We start from the raw sequence: 23,429 nt of genomic DNA, 5'->3' as shown, positions 1-23,429 counted from the left end.
TTACATTAAAGAGGAATTAGTTTTCACATTAAAAAGGTTTATTTGAAGAACTTTAGTTTGCAAGAATTGTGTGTTCAAGGTAACATTCTGACAAATTTATTGATCATGAGATTGAACTTCTAGTTGCTTCTGCTATTATTTTTTGAGTTACATTAATTGTAGTTGATTTGTGATATGCTCAAGTGATATTTAATGTTAATTGTCCCTTTTATAATATGATATTTAATTACATGTGATGTAATGAATATATTCCAATATAAATTTGCATCAACAATGATAAAAGAGAACATAGTTTACTAAATTTACATTAGCTTTATAAATCTCAGTTCCAATATCATGTAGTTGTGTCAATGGATAGTAGTTGGATGTGGCGTCGGTTTGATAACAGTGGATGTATGACTACTAAATTTGATGAGGGGGTTATTGAATATCTAGATTTTGCTTACTCGAAACACGGTGTTGTACATCGAGATTAGATCAGATGTCCTTGCTCGAAGTGTTGCAATAAGAAATATCTAACTCGCAAAGAGGTTCATTTTCACCCAAAAATGAATGGATTTGAACGTGGTTACACCGTATTGATTGCACACGGAGAATCTTATAGTACTAGTATGATTTCTGGACATGGAAAATCTTATACAAATAATAATCAAAACAATGAGGAATCGTCACTTACTAGACGTGAAGGAGGTATTGGAATGAGGTCGATGGTGATTGATGTTGTTGGTCCAAATTTTGATTGGACTAATCAAGACGAACATCTAGGGTCTAATCACCAAAAACCTAATTCTGATGCGCAAATGTTATATAAGTTATTGAAAGATGCAGACGAGCCACTATGGGAAGGTTGTAAAAGACATTCTAAACTTTCAGCTGTATCTCAATTATTGAATCTTAAGTCAGAATTCAACTTACCTCAACCATGTTACGACCGCCTCATGTCAACAATTAAAGACATGATGCTTGAAGATGACAAGTTTCCTAGCAACTTGTATGAGATAAAGAAGATGATCGCTAGTCTTGGTCTTGGTTATGAGAAAATTGATGTGTGCATTAACAATTTTTTTTTTTGTACTATAAAGAGAATAGTCACAAAACTAGATGCCCAATTTGTGGGCATGATCGATACAAGCCTGCAAACTTAAATTCTAAAAAAAAAATATTCCTCACAAAGTTTTGCATTACTTGCCACTAATTCCTAGACTTCAACGGTTTTATATGTCCAATGAGACTGCTAAACAAATGACTTGGCACTACAAAAATCAATGTGTAGATGGAAGTATGGCACACCCATCAAATAGTAAGGCATGGAAGCACTTTGATGAGACATACCCATCATTTTTCATGAGAACCACGTAATATCCGTCTTGGATTTTGTACTGACGGGATTTGTCCTTTCGGTAATAGTGGTACTCTTTATTCTTGCTGGCCCGTAATGTTAGTTGTATAAAATCTTCCTCCGGGTATGTGTATGAAAAAACCATATATATTTCTGAATATGGTTATCCCAGGCCCAAAAAGTCCCGGAAAGAATTGAGATGTACGCCTTCGTCTTCAAATTGAAGAGTTGAAGGTGTTATGGAATGAAGGGGTTCGGACTTATGATGTGTGTACAAAAATAAACTTTCAAATGCGAGCGGTACTTTTATGGACCATCAATGATTTTCCTGCCTATGGCATGGTATGTGGGTGGAGTACTCATGGTCGGTTATCTTTTTCTTATTGCATGGACCAAACAAAGTCATTTCGTCTTGGTAACAGGCATAAAACTTCATGGTTTGAATGCATACAGAAAGCAACGGGACAAGTTTTTGAATGGTAGACGTGAAACAAGCGCTCCCACACCATATTTATCTAGTGAAGAAATATGGGAGCAGGTGTCTCGTCTTCCCAGCCCGACATATGACAAATTTGGGTATCCTAACAGTTTGCCCGAATTTGGTGTAGCTCATAATTGGTTTAAAAAAAGCATTTTTTGGGAGTTGCCTTATTGGAGGTCAAATCTTATTCGGCATAATCTTGATGTGATGCATATTGAGAAAAATGTATTTGAAAATATTTTCAATACGTTGTTGGATGTAAAAGTCAAAAGATAATGGAAATGTGCGCAAGCATATATAATTGCATTGTGATCGTCCTAAGCTACACATGTTTGTTGATCAGAATAGCAAGGCTTGGAAACCTACGGCATCTTATACACTTGCTAAACAACAAATACAAAATTTATGTGACTGGACTAAAGAACTAAAACTGCCTGATGGTTATGCTTCAAATATAGCTCGATGTGTCAATGAGAAAGAGATGAAGTTTTATGGGATGAAGAGTCATGATTGTCACATATTCATGCAAATGTTGCTTCCAATTGCTTTTCGCGACATATTGCCTAAACCTGTTTGGAAAGCTATATCCGAAGTTATTGTATTCTTCAGAGACATATGCTTGACTGTCTTGCGTGTAGATCATGTCGAGTAGTTGGAAAAAAAACATTGTCGAAATTATTTGCAAGCTTGAAAAGATCTTCCCTCCAGCATTTTTTATTCCATGGAACATCTACCTATTCACTAAGCATATGAAGCTAAGCTTGGTGGGCCCGTCCAATATCGTTGGATGTATCCGTTTGAGAGGTAAAATTTGTTTATATGTCTTTAAAAAAAACCTTATTTATCCTAACAATGTATTTACAAGTTAATTAATTATGTATTTTAGGTTTCTTCATCGATTGAAAAAAAAGGTGAAAAATCGGGCTCGAGTTGAAGGATCTATTGTAGAGGCATATATTATTGAGGAAGTTTCTACATTTTGCTCTTTATACTTTGAGCCTCATTTAGAGACAATGTTGAATCAAGTTCCACGTAACGATGACGGTGGTGAAGTAGATCCTAGGGGGCGTCTTTCCATTTTCACAAGCCCAGGAAGAGCATTTGGGCCTCAACAACCTATTCAGTTGTTCGAAGAAAATGAATTGCACGCAGCTCATAGATATATATTGTTAAATTATGATGAACTCAATCCATTTGTCAAGTAGGTGTTCAATTAAAAATATCTAAAAAAACATAATATTTAAATTATCATCTCATCAATTTCTTCAAACATTTACAGTATACTTGATGAAGAGATGAAATAAAGAGGCAAAATCAAATGTTGACTGATAACGCACTTAGCTTATTACGTGATAAGAACTTTCCAAGCTGGTTGAATAATTATGTAAGATATGAAATTCAATTATTTATTTGCGTACGATTTAATGTATAGGATATGTTGGTTAATATTTATGTAATTTTAACAGGTTATGATGCTCGAATATCTGCCATGAATGCTGCTAACTTAGATGATCCATCAAAACTGAAAAACAATGGCTCCAAATGGTTGAGTGCTGATGATTAGAACAAACTTGTTGAGGAGATTTTCGCAACTGATGAATGGAAAAAAAAAAAAAAAAAGTAATGATGCTAAAAACAACAGGTTGACTGAGAAAGATGGATCCATAACAAAACATACTGGTGGTTCAATTCCGTTTTGAGAGCACGAAAAAAGAATGGTAACTTTTAAGTTTTCATTGTTTACTGTATGATGAATTATTTGATTTAGTAAGGAACTATTAAATTACTTGACTCAATGATGTGTGTATTTTGAAATGGGGAACAAACAAAATTTGGACAGAAGTTTGACAAGAAAGATGTAGTCGAGGCAAGAACTCGGTTCTTTCTCCTTAAGACAAATTTGCCTTGTGCAGTGCTCTCGGTTTACGGCAATTGACTCCCAAGATACAACGACAATTTCAGTTCCAACAAAGCAGCACAACGATTATTAGAACACGGCGAACAAAACGACGTTTAGGACTTTATAAGACACGAATGAATGGACTTGATAAATGCAACAATATGCAATGATATGTTATGACAAGAAGTGAATTCAATTAATGTATTGAATTCCATGTGAAAATTGAATTTATCAAATGGTGGATTTTGAAATCTATTTATAGATTTTCAAAGGTTATGACCACAAATCACAGCTCTTAGGAAAATAATTTTATGAAAATGTATCACACCTTTTCTCATTAACTACACACCTATTCAATTTAATAGGTGTTTAAACACCTCCATCTTTTTCAATGTGACATTTCAATTTCATTATTTTTCATTTATTATATTAAGTGATTTTATTAATTTCTCATTCATTTAATTTTGAGAAACTAAATTTAATCCACGTAAATAATCAACCAAAATTGAGTAACACTAAGAATTACCAACAATCCCCCACATGAATGAAATTAATGGTGCAGACACATTCAAAGTCCAAGGGATTTGTTATTGCATCGGGAGAGGTAGCTTATGGCTTTGAACCTTCCTTAGTAAAATATTGTCGGATTTACTTGTTGCTTAGTGAACGCGATGTCTTGAACTAATCAACTTTTACGTAAACCAAGACAACAACACTTACACAATAACATCTCTAACGTCTTTTGTTCTCACGTTGTGTTCATTTCGGCCTTGGAGTCATTCTTGGATTCATAAGTGTTTCATTGAAGCGGCCCTATACTTCACACTTATATAGGTGATCTCCCATAAAGAATACCATGCCGTATTCCACCTTAAAATGTCATAGGAATCACTAAAATTCACTAGACTTAACCTCACCACATTCGACAGGTAGCACTTGGATTTTAGGGAATGGTAGGAATTATTTCCAAGTGCTCGATTTGAATTTCCATAATTTAGTTGTCCCATTGAACCGAGATCTTGGGATCTTCAATCTACAAGGTTGGGTTACCATCATGGATTTTCAGTTGAGTTGTGGGTTTATAGACCCATTCCCATCACTAACTAGCACATTTGATCTCTATTGATTCATTCGTTAAGGATCAATCAAATTATCTCTTGACTTCGTAAAGTCAACGTTTATAATTTCTCTAGAGATCAATTGCTAAATGGTGTTGCGTCTACGATCGAGACTTTACCATTTTACATATTAGTTTGTGCTTTTTCTTTTTATAGCCAACTAACTACTATAATTATTTTCAAGCACCAACTAAGTCCATCACATAATGTCCTCTAGAAAATTATGGAGTTATCCAACATTTTTCTTTAGCTTCCAAGTATAACTCAAATTCCATAGTGAATGGAGTTATATATTTATTTTGAGGACTTCCACAATAAAAAATCATTTATGGACTGCGTATCATAGTAGCACATATTCAATTCATATGAATATACTGTTCAAGTACAACTGGATATCTTTTATAATATAACTTACGTTTAAGGCGAATCTTGCACTTCCAAGAACCCTTATTTAACCATCCACTTATTACGTATAGGATTACCTATTTATTTGACTTGCTTAACGAGTCAAACAACATTTGGATGCATGTAGTTCATTAAACTACAATCTTTCAAGAATATTTTAGTTGAACCATTGTTCACCATTATTCTTTATAGCCTTATATTGATGACTTCAATATGACAGCATCGTCTCAACATAATGAGACTTCAATAATTCCTCAAATCCTTATTGATTTTAATCTCTTATAAGATTGCATCAATAGGACCATATTTTCCACAGTTGAAATATTTTACTAATATTTCATTAGTTTTCATGATAATACCATGATTATACTGCATGATTAACATGCCATTTACTCATAAACATGTACTCTTATGTGCACATATCACACACGTACTTTTCATACTCGCCAAGTTTAAAATTATTTGATAACAAATTCTTATCAAATGTGCAATTGATTTAGAACTCATTTAAGTTCATACTATACGAGTTTTCACTAATTTTTCATTTGTCTCGAAGATAAGTAACCCCCAAGTGGGATTATACTTCATTAATTGCCCATGGTTCATTTTCTAACTCATAAATTAGAAAATCAAAATCAAATTGTTGATTTTCTTAGCTCTCTTTTATTGAGCGTTTGGTTATTTATCACTTTATAAATTACCACTTTATCTCATAGAGAGATATATCTTTAGCTAACCATTTACAATTAATAAAGTGCTTTAAATGTAGCCCATTGTCAATGTGGGATGGTGACTTTTCACCTCCATATACATTAATTTCTCATTCACCCCTAGTAGAGTTTGAGAAATTAAATACACTAGATCTATCTAGTCAAAGTGTAGATTTTTATTCCATAACTTATCAAATGGAATCCACCCCCACATTTCTTTGGTCCAAAACCTTTATGTGATAAAATAATGAGAAAGTGGTGAGCCATAATCTCCCCCACAAATTCTAGCTTACTCTAGAATTATCAACATGGCTTTCTTACTCATTAACAGTTCGAGTATTTCATTTCTCAGTACTTTCAACTGTGGTTGATAAGGACTAGCGACTTGATAAGTACAATACTTGTCAAAAAAGACTCCATATCATCCACGTCAATTATTTTGATTAACAATTTTTATTCATATACCATGATCATTCTCATTTAAATGCTTCTAAGGCCTCGTCTTTGTTACTTAACAAGGATACATGATACAAAAGTAACAAATATTTTTTTCATAAATTGTACAATCTTTTAAATCACTAATGTGATTTAACTTTATACACACTGTGTTTATTTTGTCTTAATAGAACACACTATAAGAAACTTCTCAAGATACTCAAATCAAGAAATTTCTTATCAAATTGTGACAGTTTGTACACAATTCAAATCTAGAGTTTAGAAACTCCCACCGTTCACAATATAGAAATATTGATCCAACAGTGCAATTGTCCAAAACATTCTCTCGTATAGAGTTTGTTTGACATTTTCCTTAAGAAAAACATCAATTGCTTTACGAATGGTTCAGATGTTCAACATCATAAAATGCGATTTCATTCATTCATAAGGTACTTATGTCTTATGAATACAACATCCAAAAGTCAAGACGATCCAATAGATCCAACATCTTCGATGTTCTTTTAGATAACAACTGCTCAAATTTTCCTTCAGAAGTTGAGCTTCTTGAGTTCCGATTGTATATCAATTTCAAATATTACATGCCTCTAATTGCACACACATACGAAATTATCATTTTAAAGATAAAAGTGCATCCATTGATTTTCAATGATAACATCACAAATAGCATGAATTATTTATGATATAACATAACATTTGGAACTAATCATGAGTTTATAAACGGTACATATATGCACGCAATCATAATTACATAGTTCCAAATATTCACATGCATCATATAATTTATGCATACAAAATACTTGTATATATGTACATAAGCATTTCAAAATTAACATGGAATAAATAATCCATTCGTACATTCAATAAACAATTATCCGATTAAACATATTCATGCTGAAAATTATTTATATTCATAGCATAAATATTCATATAATTTAATCACGTACTACAACATAATTTCCAATTCTTAAAAATTATGATTCAACAAACATATATCATATGCTTCTAATTATATGTACTCGTTGATATAGACATCATATAAATAATATAACATATCAAAAAAAAAAATTATTATATGTTATCTCAAGTATGCGACAATACTAACACCTCATAATATTATGCACTAATTTAATTTAAATAATGCATACGAATTTCAGCAAAATCTCATGCATATATAAAGATTAATCAAAGCATCTCAACATATCGAAATATCATTCAAAGTATCTATACATGCTTCTAGAATAACATTCAAGGTTTATCATGCTATCATAAAGTTATTATGCCAAATTATATCTATAGTGCAATATTATTACGCCATAACTCTATCATGCAACATAACCAAGTTTCTATCTCATATAATACAATATTATTTATCAATAATATTATCACTTAATTGCATGAGTTACAACTTTAAATGAAAAGGCGTACCCGAATAAATCATAAATTCGTCTCGCATCTAAATTCTCTCATAAGGAATGCATCGGTGGTTTTGGCAGCATTGAAAAACTTAATCATATCTTTAGCATCCGATTTCCGATTTTCTTGATTCAATATGATCCGAATAGCAAACGAAATTTCCTACAACTTTCGCCTTTCACGATTTTCTTGATTCGGATTGGATCATGATCAAATTAACCATCCAAGTCGAAGTATGTGTGCTGTATAAAATTGCACCTACAATGGAACCATGAAAATATTAAATAATACTCATGAGTCAAGAATAATATAATATCTCATTATTCTTGGATTCGGTCTTCTTTCACCAAAATCCGTGCACCATAAAGTGTTGAAGACGTGTTGGTACGCCGGGGTTCCATGCATCGCCTCACGAACGGTTGCATTATTCATGAAAAGTTGCGTTAGCAGTTCTGGCACTCTTTCGTGTTTTCATCATAACTCTTCCGTATGATCTCCGATTGGGATGATTTAATATTTTTTTTAGAAATCCAACTTGATTTTCTGCAACTTTAGTGAAATGGTAATTGTACAGATTATGACTGTATCACCTCAGAAAATGGGCCGAAACATAAACTTTATGTTCTGTCCGAAAATGACATTTTCCTCCAATTTGAATCTGTAACTTCTTGGATTTTGGGCAAAATATCTTCTTCTCCATCTCGAAAATACAACTTAAATTTTGTCTTAAGATTGTTATTTGGGTGTGTGTATTTTGAAATGGGGAACAAACAAAATTTGGACAGAAGTTTGACAAGAAAGATGTAGTCGAGGCAAGAACTTGGTTCTTTATCCTTAAGACAAGTTTTCCCCGCGGAGTGCTCTCGGTTTACGGCAATTGTCTCCCATGATACAACGACTATTTCAGTTCCAACAAAGCAGCACAACAATTATTGGAACACGGCGAACAAAACGACGTTTAGGACTTTATAAGACACGAATGAATGGACTTGATAAATGCAACAATATGCAATGATATGCTATGACGAGAAGTGAATTCAGTTAATGTATTGAATTTCATGTGAAAATTGAATTTATCAAATGGTGGATTTTGGAATCTATTTATAGATTTTCAAAGGTTATGACCACAAGTCACAACTCTTAGGAAAATAATTTCATGAAAATGTATCACACATTTTCTCATTAACTACACACCTATTCAATTTAATAGGTGTTTAAACACCTCCATCTTTTTCAATGTGGCATTTCAATTTCTTTATTTTCCGTTTATTATATTAAGTGATTTTATTAGTTTCTCATTCATTTAATTTTGAGAAACTAAATTTAATCCACTTAAATAATCAACCAAAATTGAGTCTAACACTCAAACTTTCCAACACTTACTTGTGTACTGAAAAAAGCACTTGGTGTTGATAATGTTTCTGAAATTGATGTTTTTTATCGTACGCACAAAAGACAAAAAAGACAAGGCGATTTTGTTGATAGTAAGTCCAAGAGATTTCGTGTAAGTGAATATATAATGTCATTTATTTTGTTTTTATTTATTTAAACTATACGTACTATATGGAGTTCTTTCCAATTGATTATATTTATTTTAACTGTGTATGTAGGATGTATATGAAGATGTTCGAGCCCAATAACATGAAAATGGTGCTCTATTGATCAGCTTGAATTTGATCCTACTTCTTGGGTAGAAGCAATTGGTGGATCGTCTAAGGGTTGTGTGTATGGATTCGGATACCATAAGCTAGCTAATGAAGTAATGCCGAATATTTCACATTCTTTTCTAGGTCAACATGCTGCTACTACCACATCTCATTATATTAAATAATTGGAGAGTAGGTTGGATACATATGAGAAGAAAGTAGAGAAGCTTATTGATATTATAAAGAAGTTGGCCCAAAACAGTGACGTGGAGGATTTGGCAACATCTAATTCTGAGTCGATTGATGGCTCGTTTAGAGATAATCTTTCAGAATAGGTTTGTTCAGTATTATGTTAGTTCTTTTTATTTATTTTATCATGATATTTTTTCTATCTAGCAACTATTTTGTATTGGATAAGGTTGATTTTGAGTTTTTTTTTAACATATGTTGGATCGTTATTGTTTTCATAATTATGGAATTAATGAACTTTTGATATATTTTGCGGTAATTTATCTTTATTGATGTACAAAATTTGTGGCACAGGTTTTGATATACAGCAATATTTTAAAAAATAATAAATATAATTATTTATAATAACTTGCAATATTGACCAAATATTCACCGACTGAATCGTCAGGGACATTGGACCACTCGTTGGTGAATCACTGACGGATTGTTTGTTGGCATATTGGTTACTGACCATCGACAATATAATCCGTCATTTAATTATTTGGACATAATCCACCGACGAAATATCCGTCATTAAATCACCGACCGAAGTTTTATTGAATATTGGTGATGATCGCCAACAATATAATCCGTTGCTACATTTGGTGAACCGCCGACGGCATTGTTGTCGGTATATTGGTGACCGACCGCTGACAATATAATCAGTCGGTACATTATCATAACGACGGATGCCACTGACGGACTTTCCGTTCGTGAATCACTGACTGAATACATATTCGGTCGGTACAATTGCCAACACCTATACCGACAGAAATATGCGTCGATAAGTTGAATTTTACTGACGAAAAATTTAACCTTTTTATGATTATTTTAGCGAAGGAAAGTGAAGTATCTACTAACGGAATTTCCGTTGCTACGTCACCGACGAAAAAAAAACATTCGTCGGTACGGTTTAGCGTCGAGGGTTATACCGACCGATTAATGTCGTTGATAAATCCGTCAGTGATCTCATTTCGCGACAAGTTTTGATAGATTACCGAAAAAAAATTCTGTCGGTGAAGCCCTGTTTTCTGTTTGTAGTTTTTTTTCTTTTTTTCTAGAACTATTTAGCTTCCACCGAATTGGTACAAGAGGTGGCTTGATTTGGTAGAGGTGGCTTGCCAATTGATTTAGTAGTTGCAGGGGAGCCTTATTGATCAATACGAAGATTAAGTTCCTAGCTTTCAACAATATTTCATCCATTCTTCATCCGATAAGAAAATTCAATTATAAAGAAAGAAAAATTAGATATTACATAACATAAACATAGAAAAAAAGATATAGATGAAAAAAAAAAAAGCCAACCAAAGAATAAAAATTCCTGAACATCTCAACATTTACATTAAATCTCATATTTCTCAACATATATTGCTTTTCACTTTCAAATTTTCAAAATATATATATATTCAACATTATAATAAAAAATTGAAAAAATCCATCAATAAACAAAATATGATATTTATAAATGAGAGGTGACAATGCTTGTAATTTCTAAGAGAATGACTATGATATGGGAACAGGTTTAGGAAAGCTCAAATTTGACATTTGGAAGAATACCCGTAAAAATTATTAGACAAAAGAGGCATAGGCGTAGAAGCCCGTACAAGGGAGAAGACGGGGTGGAGGCGGAAGTGTTCTAAAATGATAAAACCCGACCCAATACACAGAAAAAATGTATTTATATTTATATATGCGGGCGGGTCGGGTTAGGGACGGGTTTTAATATTAAAACACGTAAATTGACCCACATTTTTCGGGTATCCAAGTTAGAATGCTACATTTAAAAAAATTACATTTGGAAACTTGCGGGTTGCGAGCAAGTTCAATCTCATCGGGCGTGCGGGTCAGGTTTGACGGATTTATGAACACGCCTAGTAGCGCATGAGGTCCTACAATGATGATCTACACAAACCTACCCATTTTATTCTAGGATCTAGCATTATTAGAGACAACAATATAACTTTTGAACTTGGTACCATTGAAGTCAATACCCGACACACCTGAATTATGGATCGGACGAAAACCCATTCTAGAATACATTCACGTTTGGGGTTCCCAACATATGAAGCAGATAAGTAAAATCTATATCAAAAGTAAGTCTATTTGTAGGTTACGCTAAAGGAACGGTACGGCATCTATTTTGATGATCACGTGAATTATAGTATCTACAAATGCTAAGTTTGTTGAAGAGAATTATGTAATGAGTCATTAACCTAAGAATTTAATAAGATTAAAAGAATTAAGAACTACTAACAACATACACACTAATACTTGAAACACAAGAAGAACCAACACAAAACTAAATCGATGGCCCATACCCTACTTTGAGTGAGAGGGCTATTGAGGATCGAGCAATTACACCTATAGTGCCTATTCGTAGTGGGAGGACCGTGAGAGGTATATGTTCTTGTGAGAGTCTTTCGATAAGGTCCCTGAAGAAATAGAACACGAACATCTTGATCAACTCTAGATCATGAAACATTAATTTTGATCAAGCAATCGACTATTGGTTTTGATCAATGTCCAGATAAACTATGTGTATATATGAGGTATAATGGATGTGTGGTGTTACTTTTAATGTTGTACGTTGATGACATACTTCTGATTGGAATTATATGGGAGTGCTATCATTAGTTAGGGTATGGTTATCTAATCAATTCGATATGAAAAATGTGGGTGAAGCAACATGTATTATTGGGTTCAAGCTTATGCAAGATCGCAAAGAGATGTTAGGGCTATCACAATCAAGTTATATCACTACACTCCTTACCCTCTTTAGTATGCGATCTTCCTTAATGAAAATTTTGACGAATGCATCTACATTATGCAACTCTAGATTATTGAACATATGTTTTGATCAAGCAATCAAATATTTTGGTTTTGCCCGATGTCCAGATGAACCATTGATATATAAGATGTGTAATGGAAGCGTAGTGGTATTTTTATTGTTATATATTGATGAAATTTTACACATTGAAAATGATATGGGAGCTTTATCATTAGTTAGGGTATGGTTACCTAGTCAATTTGATATGAAGGACTTGGCTGAAGCAACATATATTCTTAGGTCAAGCTCATGCAAGATCGCCAAAGTAAGATGCTAGGGCTATTGCAGTCAAGTAATATCGCTACAGTAAAATAATTTGTAACATTTAATAGAAAAATAAATTTATATCGCTAAATTAGTCCTTACCCTCTTTAATATGCAAAAAATACTAGAAACATGCTTTACATTTTAGACATTGAGTTCATCTTTCTAAGGGTCAATGTTCTAAGACATTTGATGAGATTAGAAATATGAAAGAGATTCCTTATGCTTCGCAATTTGAAGCCTTATGTATGCATAATGAGTAGATACCAGTCTAGTCCCGACTTTGAGCATTGGAACTGAGTAACACATATTCTCAAGTATATTAGTGGACTAAAGACTATATGTTAGTGTACCAAGGTGCCCATCTAATGGCTTTAGGATACACGTAACAGACTTTCAAACTAAAAGAGACTCAAGAATATTTACTTTGTTGTATGTGTTTACTTTGATAGAAGAGCCCATTAGTTGGATAAAAGCATCAAGTAATCTTGTATTGGTGATTCAACTATGAAGGCCGATATGTAGCTGCAAAAGGAGATGTTTGGTTAATGAGCTTTCTTCTAGACTTAGAAGTGGTTCCAACAATTAAACCGACTATGACATCGTTCCAAAAGCGCAACGATTGCAAACCTGGAACAACCAAGACCTCACAAAAGAGGAAACCACGGAGAATGCGAGTATCACCTTATTCAAAAGTTGGTTAGCCGAGATGATGTAGTGGTTAAGAAGACAACATCATAGTCTTTCGGCGAAGACTATCAATAGTCACCTTGAAAGATTAACGTTAAGATACTTAACTTTGTGTTGCAGTCTGAGAGATTGTAAGTATAGTAGAATAAAAACCTCATTTTATCTATGTTAAATGATTTCTTTTAATAAAATTTTATTAGTTTGAGTCATATTCAGAATCTTCATTTGGGAATTTTATGCATTTAATTTATTTCTTAATTAATTGTTGGTACAATATTGTATTCACAAATATATAGCGTGTTGAATTTAGGTATCACAGATCAGATTATTTTGTTAGTTCTTATATAATATAAAGTTATATAGTGGACAATCAAGATGGAATTGGACAAATCATTGGGATAAAGATTGTAACACAATGTTTAAGTAGCATATATGTATTATATTAAACGAAAAATAACTATGAAGTTAATTCTTTAACTTATTTTGATAGCATGTTGGCAAATGTTGAATATGGCAAAGAAAAATAATTGTTTTATTATAAACTGAAATCCTAGTATTTCTAGTTATTATCAGTAAATTACTTATTTTCTTAATCAATAGGCATTTAACGTATAAATTTGTTAGTGTACTCTACTTTGATAAAAAAATGGATGGTATTCAGATTGACTCAGGATGTCCATCAATTTGGGTAGATACATTAATTATTTGATGGAGATTATATTGATCGAAAGAAATTAGCATCTTTAAATGTGAGATTGTACGTTGAGTAGCTTGTAAGTTTTAATAGTGCCTAAGACTTGGTCGAATCCTTATCTATGAAACAACAAGTAATATTGCATGTCTCCAATTAGAATTGGGTAAATTAAACCTCAAAAAGTAAAGGTGTAGCATTCAATTGCAAGTTCTTAGTAAAGAACTCTGCAAAGCCATTTTGAGTGTGTATATGTGCATCTAAATGTTCAACATCAATAGAGCTAATATGATGTAATCATTAAATACTTGATATATAAATTCGTTCACTTTATCAAGCTATATATTCTTAATAGGATAATGATGAAATTGAGCTCTCCATCTTATACTTTGAGAAATAAAAGATAGCAAAAGCAATAGTACGTGTTGGCTGAAGAATTACATATGAGCATCTTGAGATGCATCTATTAGGACCATAAAATAGCAAAATGGTCCACAAGAAATAGGTCTACAACTATCCCCTTGAATTATTTATTAAAACGATAGAGATTCACTGCCAATTATTTTTATTGGAGATGGTCTTATAATCAGTTTTTCTAGTGATCAGCAAGCAACATACAGGTAAAAGAATCTTCCGATGGAGGAAGCCCACAATAATATTTTTATTCGATGCATCTTAATCGACCTTGGGTGGCCTAGTCGATCGTGCCAAAGTATAAAGAGGTTTAATTTGGATGATTGAACTTCTTATTCTACACAATGTTTGATTCTATTTGGGCATAGGGTCGCATAATATAATTCCAATGTGAAAACTGAGAGTTTTTCTTTAACATGCTTCTTGCATAAAAAAAAATGGATGTAATACAAAGATATTTCACATTCCCCTCATTCAGAGTCTCGATATGAAATCCATTCAGATGTATATCTTTGAAATTGACTAAGGGTCCATTTGGATTGATGGATTTGGAAGTGGATTTGATTTGGGGAAGGGATTTGAAATGACTCCAATTTGGAGTCATTTGAAATCCACCACTATTGCTCCAAAATCAACTAAAAATGAGGGTTGTGGATTTGAAATCCATCTCCAAATCTCTCAATCCAAACAAGTCCAAGGAATTTGTTATTATGAATTTGAAATTCCTCCCCTAAATCCATCTATCCAAATCAAAATGCACCATAAGTTTCTTTTAGATTTGCAAGAGTACAAATTAAAGCCTCATTTTTTTTATCAAAATATTCTTTCCACCGAGCAAAATTATACTTGTTCTTCAAGGGTCATTAATTAATTTTGTAATCCCAAATATCGTACTAACATTTGCTTTTGCCAATTTTAAATCCGAGAAATTTTTTTAACTCAAAAAATAGTGTGTTGTTCCAGTGTCAACTAAACATATATCTCTATCATCTAAATTGCTTACGTCCTTGTCATTTTCCATGATTCTTAGTGAAATGATTAGGGGTTCGTGCATTGCTCATAACGTATAATAAAGCTAGTGAGAGCACAAAAATTGAAAACTAAATAGAATAATTTAGAGAAGCAAGAGTGTGCATGTATTTTTGTTTTTTCTTCAATTGTCTAAATACTAATATACTATAGAGATTAAATTCTGAGCGGATGAGCCGATATTTAATATAAATCGGACTCCACTAATTTTTTGACATGTGGCACTTTTAAGTCTAACTCTTGATAAATCAAGCTAATATAATTAGGGTTAGAGGCGTTAAGGGTTCTACTGGGGTTTTCTTTTTTCCTTTTTTTTTTCCAATTATTAGAATACTAATTATATTTTAATTTAAATTATCCACGTGTCAATCATCCTATGGCATCCGATTTTTTTATTAAAACAGACCATTTGGTCTAAATTTGCACCTTATATTATATATATATAAAATTGAAACATGACAAGGTAGATGACTAAATCCCCTGCATAGACCAACATAGATGAACTTTTTTCCCTAAAGTTTTCACCTTAATTAATTTATTTTCAACATAGTAAATCCACGCATGGTCTGAAGATGATTTTACAAGCAACCTTTGAAAATTAAGGTTACTTTAATTTCTCTCTCCAGAAGAAAAGGAATAAATAGAGAGAGATAAATAAATAAACTCGTAGCCGCAATAAGGACAAATCAATCAAGAAAAACCTCCTCTAATTCATGCACCATAAACAATAAACAAAGCACAAATAGTACTGAACATCACTATCTTCATCTCTCTCCCACACATTCTATTAAATATCCTCTTCTCTCTCTAGAAATTAAAAAGAAGAAAAAGAAATTCAAGAAAGAAGAAAAAGGAAAGCATAAAGTATTCCAAAAAGCAGAAAGCTATATCTAGCACACAAATGAAACAAAAGTTTCTCTCTCCAAAAGAAAAAAACTTCTCTTGAGCAAAATTCTTGAAACTCTTTCAGTATGTCTAACGAAGACAATAGTAATTCTTATAATATTAATAATCCTTATTATTCTTTCCATCAAGATCACATTCACACCATATCATCATCACCACAAGGGTTTGAATTTCCCATCACCACCACCACAAGTCATAATAATTACAACCACTTTCATGATCTCTACAACAACCACCACCGCCACAACCAGCAACCGCCGCCGCCGCCTCTGCGAAACCCTAATTTCGATAATCGGATCGACCATTCTTCTTCTTCTGATGGTATTATGAGCTTCTCGAACTTCTTGCAAGTGGAAGTAGCAGAATACAACGCTCTATCAAATGCTTTTGATTTGTCCTGTTCATCTTCTGATCAATTAGCTGCTACTAATTATGATAACTCAAATAATGATGATCAACTAATAAATATTGCTGCTTCTGCTGAAAATCCACGCACACCAAACTCTTCGGTGTCGTTTTCTTCGCAGGAGGCCGGACTCGAAGACGATTATTCGAAATCAGATCTGCAACAAAAAGTTTGTGAACAAGGAGATCATGATCATGCCAAATCTGAGAATATGTAGGTCTTACTTTATTTCTGTATTTATTTTTTATTTGTGTAGTACTTGATGTTTTGAAATTTGGTACATTTTATTAGTTGCATATACTGTGAAGGTGAGGACTTGTCTATATATTCCAAGTGGAAGTTTCCATTGGTTCACTACTTACTACTTAGCTTATTTTCAAAGCTCAAGATAAAAAGAGGTTATATATATCTGATTTTTATTTTTCCACTTAATTTTTTGTTGTAGTCTGAGATATAAACTAAAGGATTTGATGAGATCAGGATAAGAAAAGACAAAACCCTAGTATATATCTCTGGCAGTACTGGATTTCTTGTCTCGCAACGATCAATTAATTAGTTGCAAAGATTTTATGCAAATAAAATGTCTGAGCTAATAGCTAGGGTTCTGTCTGTCATATATATATATATATACACTTAGCTTACAGTTGTGTGTGTGTGTGTGTGTGTTATTGTCAGGAAAGCAAAGAAAAAGGAAGTGAAAAATAAAAAGGAAAGACAAGTGAGGTTTGCATTCATGACTAAAAGCGAGGTTGATAATCTTGAAGATGGTTACAGATGGAGAAAGTATGGCCAGAAGGCAGTCAAAAACAGCCCTTTTCCAAGGTCTCTCTCTCTCTCTCTCTCTCTCTCTCTCTCTCTCTCTCTCTCTCTCTCTCTATATATATATATATATATATATATATATATATATATATATATATATATATATACATTATATATATATATATATATATACATTATATATATAAAAATTAAATAATTGATATAAATTTAATTATGCAAAGAAGTCATGATCATATCATATATATTATAGGAGTTATTACAGATGCACCAGCCAGAAATGCGGCGTTAAGAAACGAATAGAGAGATCATTCGAAGATCCGTCGATTGTGATCACCACCTACGAGGGCCAGCACAACCACCACAGCCCCGCCACCATCCGTGGCAGTGCCGCCGCCCTCTTGGGATTCTCTCCGCCATTTCAGTACAACAATTATATCTTCCCTCAAGATAATCAAATGTTTTTCCCTTCAACTTATAATCATAATCATAATCCGGAAAACCACAGAATCAGTAATTCCACCTACAACATGCAGACAAATCAGATTGGTGGCCACCACCAGCATCTTCAGGAGCAGCTTGATCAGCTTCCTGATCATCACCAATAAACAGAATTATCTCTCTCTCTCTCTCTCTCTCTCTCTCTCTCTCTCTCTCTCTCTCTCTCTCTCTCTCTCTCAATATTGCATTTGTAATTGTAGTATTCACCTAATTAATCTAACATAAGATTTGATGATTTGATCCAGCTGGTTTCTATTTTTCGTACCTAATATATAGTATCATTTGTATTTGTTAGCTAGGAATTCGTGGTGATCGTATTGGCATAATTGAATATTTTCTTTAATTATAATTATATATGTTGTTAGAAGTCTTCTTGATAATATAATAAAATATACGTCCTATCAAGTTCCAAGGACCCAATATAATACATGTGTGTTTTTCTTAAAGGGAGCATATATATAATATATATAGTGGTTGATTCTTCAATCTAACACAAATAATGACTTACTTATCAAAAAAAAAAAAATAACACAAATAATGACTTTGAATAATTCATGATGAACTAGGCGGTACAAATAACATACTTATATTATACATTATATCTTGTAGATATTACATTTGGTGAAATATATTAAACGTAATACTAGTAGAAAAATGATTTTATTTACTGCGATCATTAACCGTAGCAAAAGAGATCAAATTCGTACTAAAAAGGTTTTTGTTACGCATTTGCTACGAATTTGCCCCATATACGGGCGTGACAAAAGCTTTGCTACGGTAAATGGCCGTACCAAATATTTTTTTGTTACAGTAAATCCTAGTATTTTTACTACGACTTTAAAATTGTTCCGTAGTAAAAAGTACATTTTGTTACGGTTTTTTACCGTAGCAAAAAAGTTCGTAGTAATAAGCAAATTTTCTACTAGTGTAAGTTTTATGTTTTACGTCATGAATTTACATACATATGTATGTAGATGCAAAATAAATATTTGGGCAAATTGCAAAAACACTAATGGCAAGAGTACTTATTTAAAAACGGAATATCCTATTTTTTTATTTTGCAAATATATCCACCATTAACAGTTCAACACTTATTTGCAACTAAGGAAAGATCTCTCATACATATATACCAAAATTGTCCATAACTCCTTGAAATCCCATTTCACCCAAAATTCACAATTTAAACCTTAATTTCACCGATTAATCAATTTTGATCACTAACCCAATTTTGACCCCAATTAACAAGGGGTAGCTTTTTTATACGACTGATTTTAATCTGAATAAGAGTGCAAATAAGTCGTCTTCGGAGGGCTTATATGCAATTCCCCATATTTATTTAACAATACACATCACACCCGATGAAATTCATTGTATATGATTTGAGGTTAGCTTGCCGGTATGCATTATTGGACGATGGAATCATAATTGGCATGATAAATAAGTTGTGATAAATAGTGGTCGCACGTTTTTTCGCCTTTAAGATTTACACAAATCATTTAAAATGTATCAAGAGTGTGAGATTGTTGACCCTAGCTCTATACCTTAATTCCTGGGGCATCATAGTGCAATTCATTAATCAATTTGCAACGTTTACTTATATTTTTATTGTTCTATGATTGTATTTTCAGAGATTTGAATAATATCAAAGTAACTTTTATTTCCTTTTGGCATTTTGAAATTATGAAATTAATTTTATGGTAAATTGCTAGCACATCTCCTGAATTAAGATAAGGAAAAAATAAAAAAAATACTTCTCTTGTTTTTATAATTACATTTAACCCCTCGAGGTATGTATTATTACATTTCCCCCTTATGATATCAACAATAAAATAATCTTTTAGATTCCAAGAATATATTCATCCACAAAATTTATTTTTGCCGTCGTACTATTAACCATTAGGGATGTGATTGTATGATTTTTATTTATTAAGGCGCCAATTATAATATTTTCTAGATAATATTAAATTATGGGGTAATATGCTAGGAGCCCCTCAACACAAATATAATTTAAAGTGGATGACAACCTCAAATGAAATATTTTAACTAAATTCTTAGTTCAAAGTAAAATTTGACCCACATTCTTTTATTTTTGTTTAATTCGAAAATACTCTTAATATAAATATTAATAAATTAGGTTTATCATTCATTTCTCGCTTCCCCTTATCTTTCTTTTTCCAGTCGTTTCTCTCTTCTTTTCGACCGTTCCACCTTTTTATCTCATTCTCTCATATTTTTTACTCCATTCTCTCTCTCTCTTGCAAACCGATGGGGGGCAAACTAAGGATTCCAGCGTCGCCGAAATATGAGGAGGCTGAAGGGGCCGATGCAGAGATCTGAAAAGTTTGATGTTCTTGGGAACCTCGACGGCGATGTGGTGGAGGGGGCGATTGTAGAAGAGGGTAGCGAAGGTGTCAATGTCTATGGCGATGACGGTGGTGATCGTGGTTATAAAGGTGATGGTTATGGTGGAGATGGCCATTGGAGATAGTGATATGAGATTAGATCGACAGTGGGAGGCGGTTGCATCAATCTAGGGCTTTTTGACGGCGCAAGGGTTTTGGTTGACGGCTAGGATTTGATGGATAAAAGTTGGTGGCGGCTGGAAGTTGTTGGTTCCTAGGGTTTAGCGATGGTTAAGAGTTTGTTTTGTTGCTAGGATTTGAAAAAATATGCTGTAGTAAACCATAGTACACCGCAGTATATCATATTACACCAAAATATCATAGTACGTTAGAGTGTAATATAGTCTACTACATTTTGACAACAGATAAAATTAAAAAAAAAATTATGTAAATTGAAATAAAAAAATGAAAAGCGTGTTTATGTTTTTAAATTTTTGATATTATATATAAAAAAGGAAACAAATGTTTTAATAGTGCAAAAAATGCTAAAATCAAGAAAGAAAAACGTGTTTTTTGTAAAAAAAAAATATTAGATGAAAAAATGAAAATACTAAATGCAGACTAAACGAAAAGTACGACAGGTGTTTTGGTGAGCAGTGCATTTGTTGGAACTCTATTGCATCCATAATCAATTACGATTTAGTAGTTGATTAAGGTATTAATCGACTACAATTTTTATTTGATTTTGATTTTGTTTTATTGATTTCTTGTTTTGCAACATGCGGTTGAGCTTTATTTAGTCGTTGGTTACTGCAATGTAGTAGTTGTTTTGCCACATGAATATTTATTTTATTTTACTTTTGGTAAAAATAGTTGATTTCGCTATTTTTTAGTTGTTTTTATATTTTTGCGGTTGGTTGCTATTGTTTGGGTTCTGCTGTTGAATCGTGTTGGATGTCACTGACGACATTACAGTAGCTTTTGTTACTTTTGAAATTAATTACATTAATCAACTATTAGTTAGTAGTTAATTTCATTATTCAATTACAATTTTAGTAGTCGATTTCCTTAATCGACTATGCTCTACAGTTGATTAATATCATAGTCGATTAATTACCCGACAGAAAAAAATTAGAAAACAAAAAAAAATTTGAAAAAGTAAAACAACAATAATTAAAAAGGAAAAGAAATAAAAAACTAATTAAAAAAATAAAACACCCAAGTGGTTATTGTGTGTAATAGGAATAAGATAGTGGATGAGAAATTTCGTGGTTATAAAATGTCATGAATGGTCATGAATTTATCTTAAATGGGACAAATATGAATGGACTTCTTCGTATTATCATAATATTATTCGATAAATTTTATCGAAGAGTCCATTTTTTAAAGGGGTAATTTTTATAGGCACTCTATTCTAAGTTCATGTATGTTTTAGGTGGTGTTTGCAAATGATTATTTAAAAGCAGAAGTTAGTGATTGTGATTTAAGTTAGTTTTAAGTGTTTATTTCTAAAAGTTGGGGGTGTTTGCAAATATTTCGGAAAATGAACTAAAATTGAAAAAGCAGGGTTATGGGTGTTTTTAAAAATATAGCTTAAAGCAGATTATTTTAAGAGAAGCAAAAGCAAAAGTTGATTTTGCAAACACCTAAAAACAGATTATGAGCAAAAAAACCGCATAATCACTTTCAAAAAGCATTTGCAACTAAGTCATAAATCTTATTTTGCTACAACACCTACTATTATTTTTGGCTAATTTGCTTTTTGCATCAAAATATGAAAATTCCCTTCCTAAATATAATTATTCACCAAATCGGGTTTTAGATAAAATTGAGATGAAAAATCTCAAATCGTGAGATTGAAGCTGCGAAACATCTCCCTCGTTTCTTTCAACGCAAACGTTGTTACCCTATCCCCTTAATTCTCAGATCAATGGAAAGTTTGTAATTCTGCAAATAGCCACAAAAGGGAAAAATAATCTAATCTCGTCAAATTGAAACATGCCAAACCTCTCCCCCATTTCGTTCAACTCAAACTCTATAACCATAGCCCCTTATTGCTAAGATCGATGGAGATTATGTAGGTCTGCAAACCTCCACAAAAGAAAACATAACTGAGAAGATGGTGCAAAATAGAAAAAGTACAGGTAATTTACTATATATTGCATATCTTTGAATCGTTTTTAAATCGCGATTCATTGACGGAATGCAATGGATAATTTATGAATCAAGTGAAAGATAGAGATTTGGAGTCTACGACCCCAGATAAGAATTTCGTTTTATGCAAAAGTCTTTTAATAACCACCTAATAAAATGGACCTATAGCTATAATTATCTAACAAAATGGATCCCCGTTTATATAAGTTTCAAATGAGAGGTTCCAGCCAATTATCCCTTGTTTTAAAGTAGTATATATATATATATATATATATATATATATATATATATATATATATATATATATATATATATATATATATATATATATATATATATATATATATATATATATATATATATATATATATATATATATATATATATATATATATATATATATATATATTAATACAAATAACAAATAGAACTAATATAATAACTGTGGTTACGGCAAGGTTCATTTTGTTTTTGGTGGAAGAATGAATATATTTTGGGGGAATGTTTTTGGCTCTTTGCCAAACTTAAAACTTATCGGATGGAATTAAAATATTATCGAAAAAAATTGGTCCACTTGATCAAGTTCCTTGCTCAACTTTTCTTGCAGGATTTGAGGTCGGATGGTCATACATTACTTGCTTGTTTGGTATTTCAATATTTGGCGAATGTAATTTATGGTAAATTGTATCTACACCTTTGACGTATGCTAAATAATTTTAAGGTTCTTGT

The 23,429-nt window shown here is 32.2% G+C and overlaps 1 protein-coding gene and 1 pseudogene across 2 annotated transcripts; both read left to right on the top strand.

Moving 5' to 3' along the window:
- Positions 1-548: 548 nt before the first annotated feature.
- LOC148765833 (uncharacterized) lies at positions 549-3,384 on the top strand (annotated as a pseudogene).
- A 13,017-nt stretch (positions 3,385-16,401) lies between these two features.
- On the top strand, positions 16,402-18,553 carry LOC105966676 (WRKY transcription factor 71). Of its 2 annotated transcripts, none has more exons than XM_088812032.1 (3): positions 16,402-17,136; positions 17,599-17,745; positions 17,969-18,553. In XM_088812032.1, exons 1-3 carry the CDS (start codon positions 16,583-16,585, stop codon positions 18,309-18,311), a joined length of 1,044 nt encoding a protein of 347 aa, XP_088668158.1. In that variant the 5' UTR covers positions 16,402-16,582; the 3' UTR covers positions 18,312-18,553. The 2 variants fall into 2 exon arrangements, with proteins under 2 accessions (XP_088668158.1, XP_012846719.2); XM_012991265.2 differs by having other exon boundaries at positions 16,408-17,136; positions 17,957-18,553.
- The last annotated feature ends 4,876 nt before the right edge of the window (positions 18,554-23,429 follow it).

The sequence above is a fragment of the Erythranthe guttata genome, chromosome 13 (assembly GCF_056151865.1).
Source record: "Erythranthe guttata isolate IM_541 chromosome 13, IM_541, whole genome shotgun sequence".
Classification (NCBI taxonomy): Eukaryota; Viridiplantae; Streptophyta; class Magnoliopsida; order Lamiales; family Phrymaceae; genus Erythranthe; species Erythranthe guttata.
The sequence above is the reverse complement of the archived record's forward strand: the minus strand, read 5'-3'. Positions and strand labels throughout refer to the sequence as shown.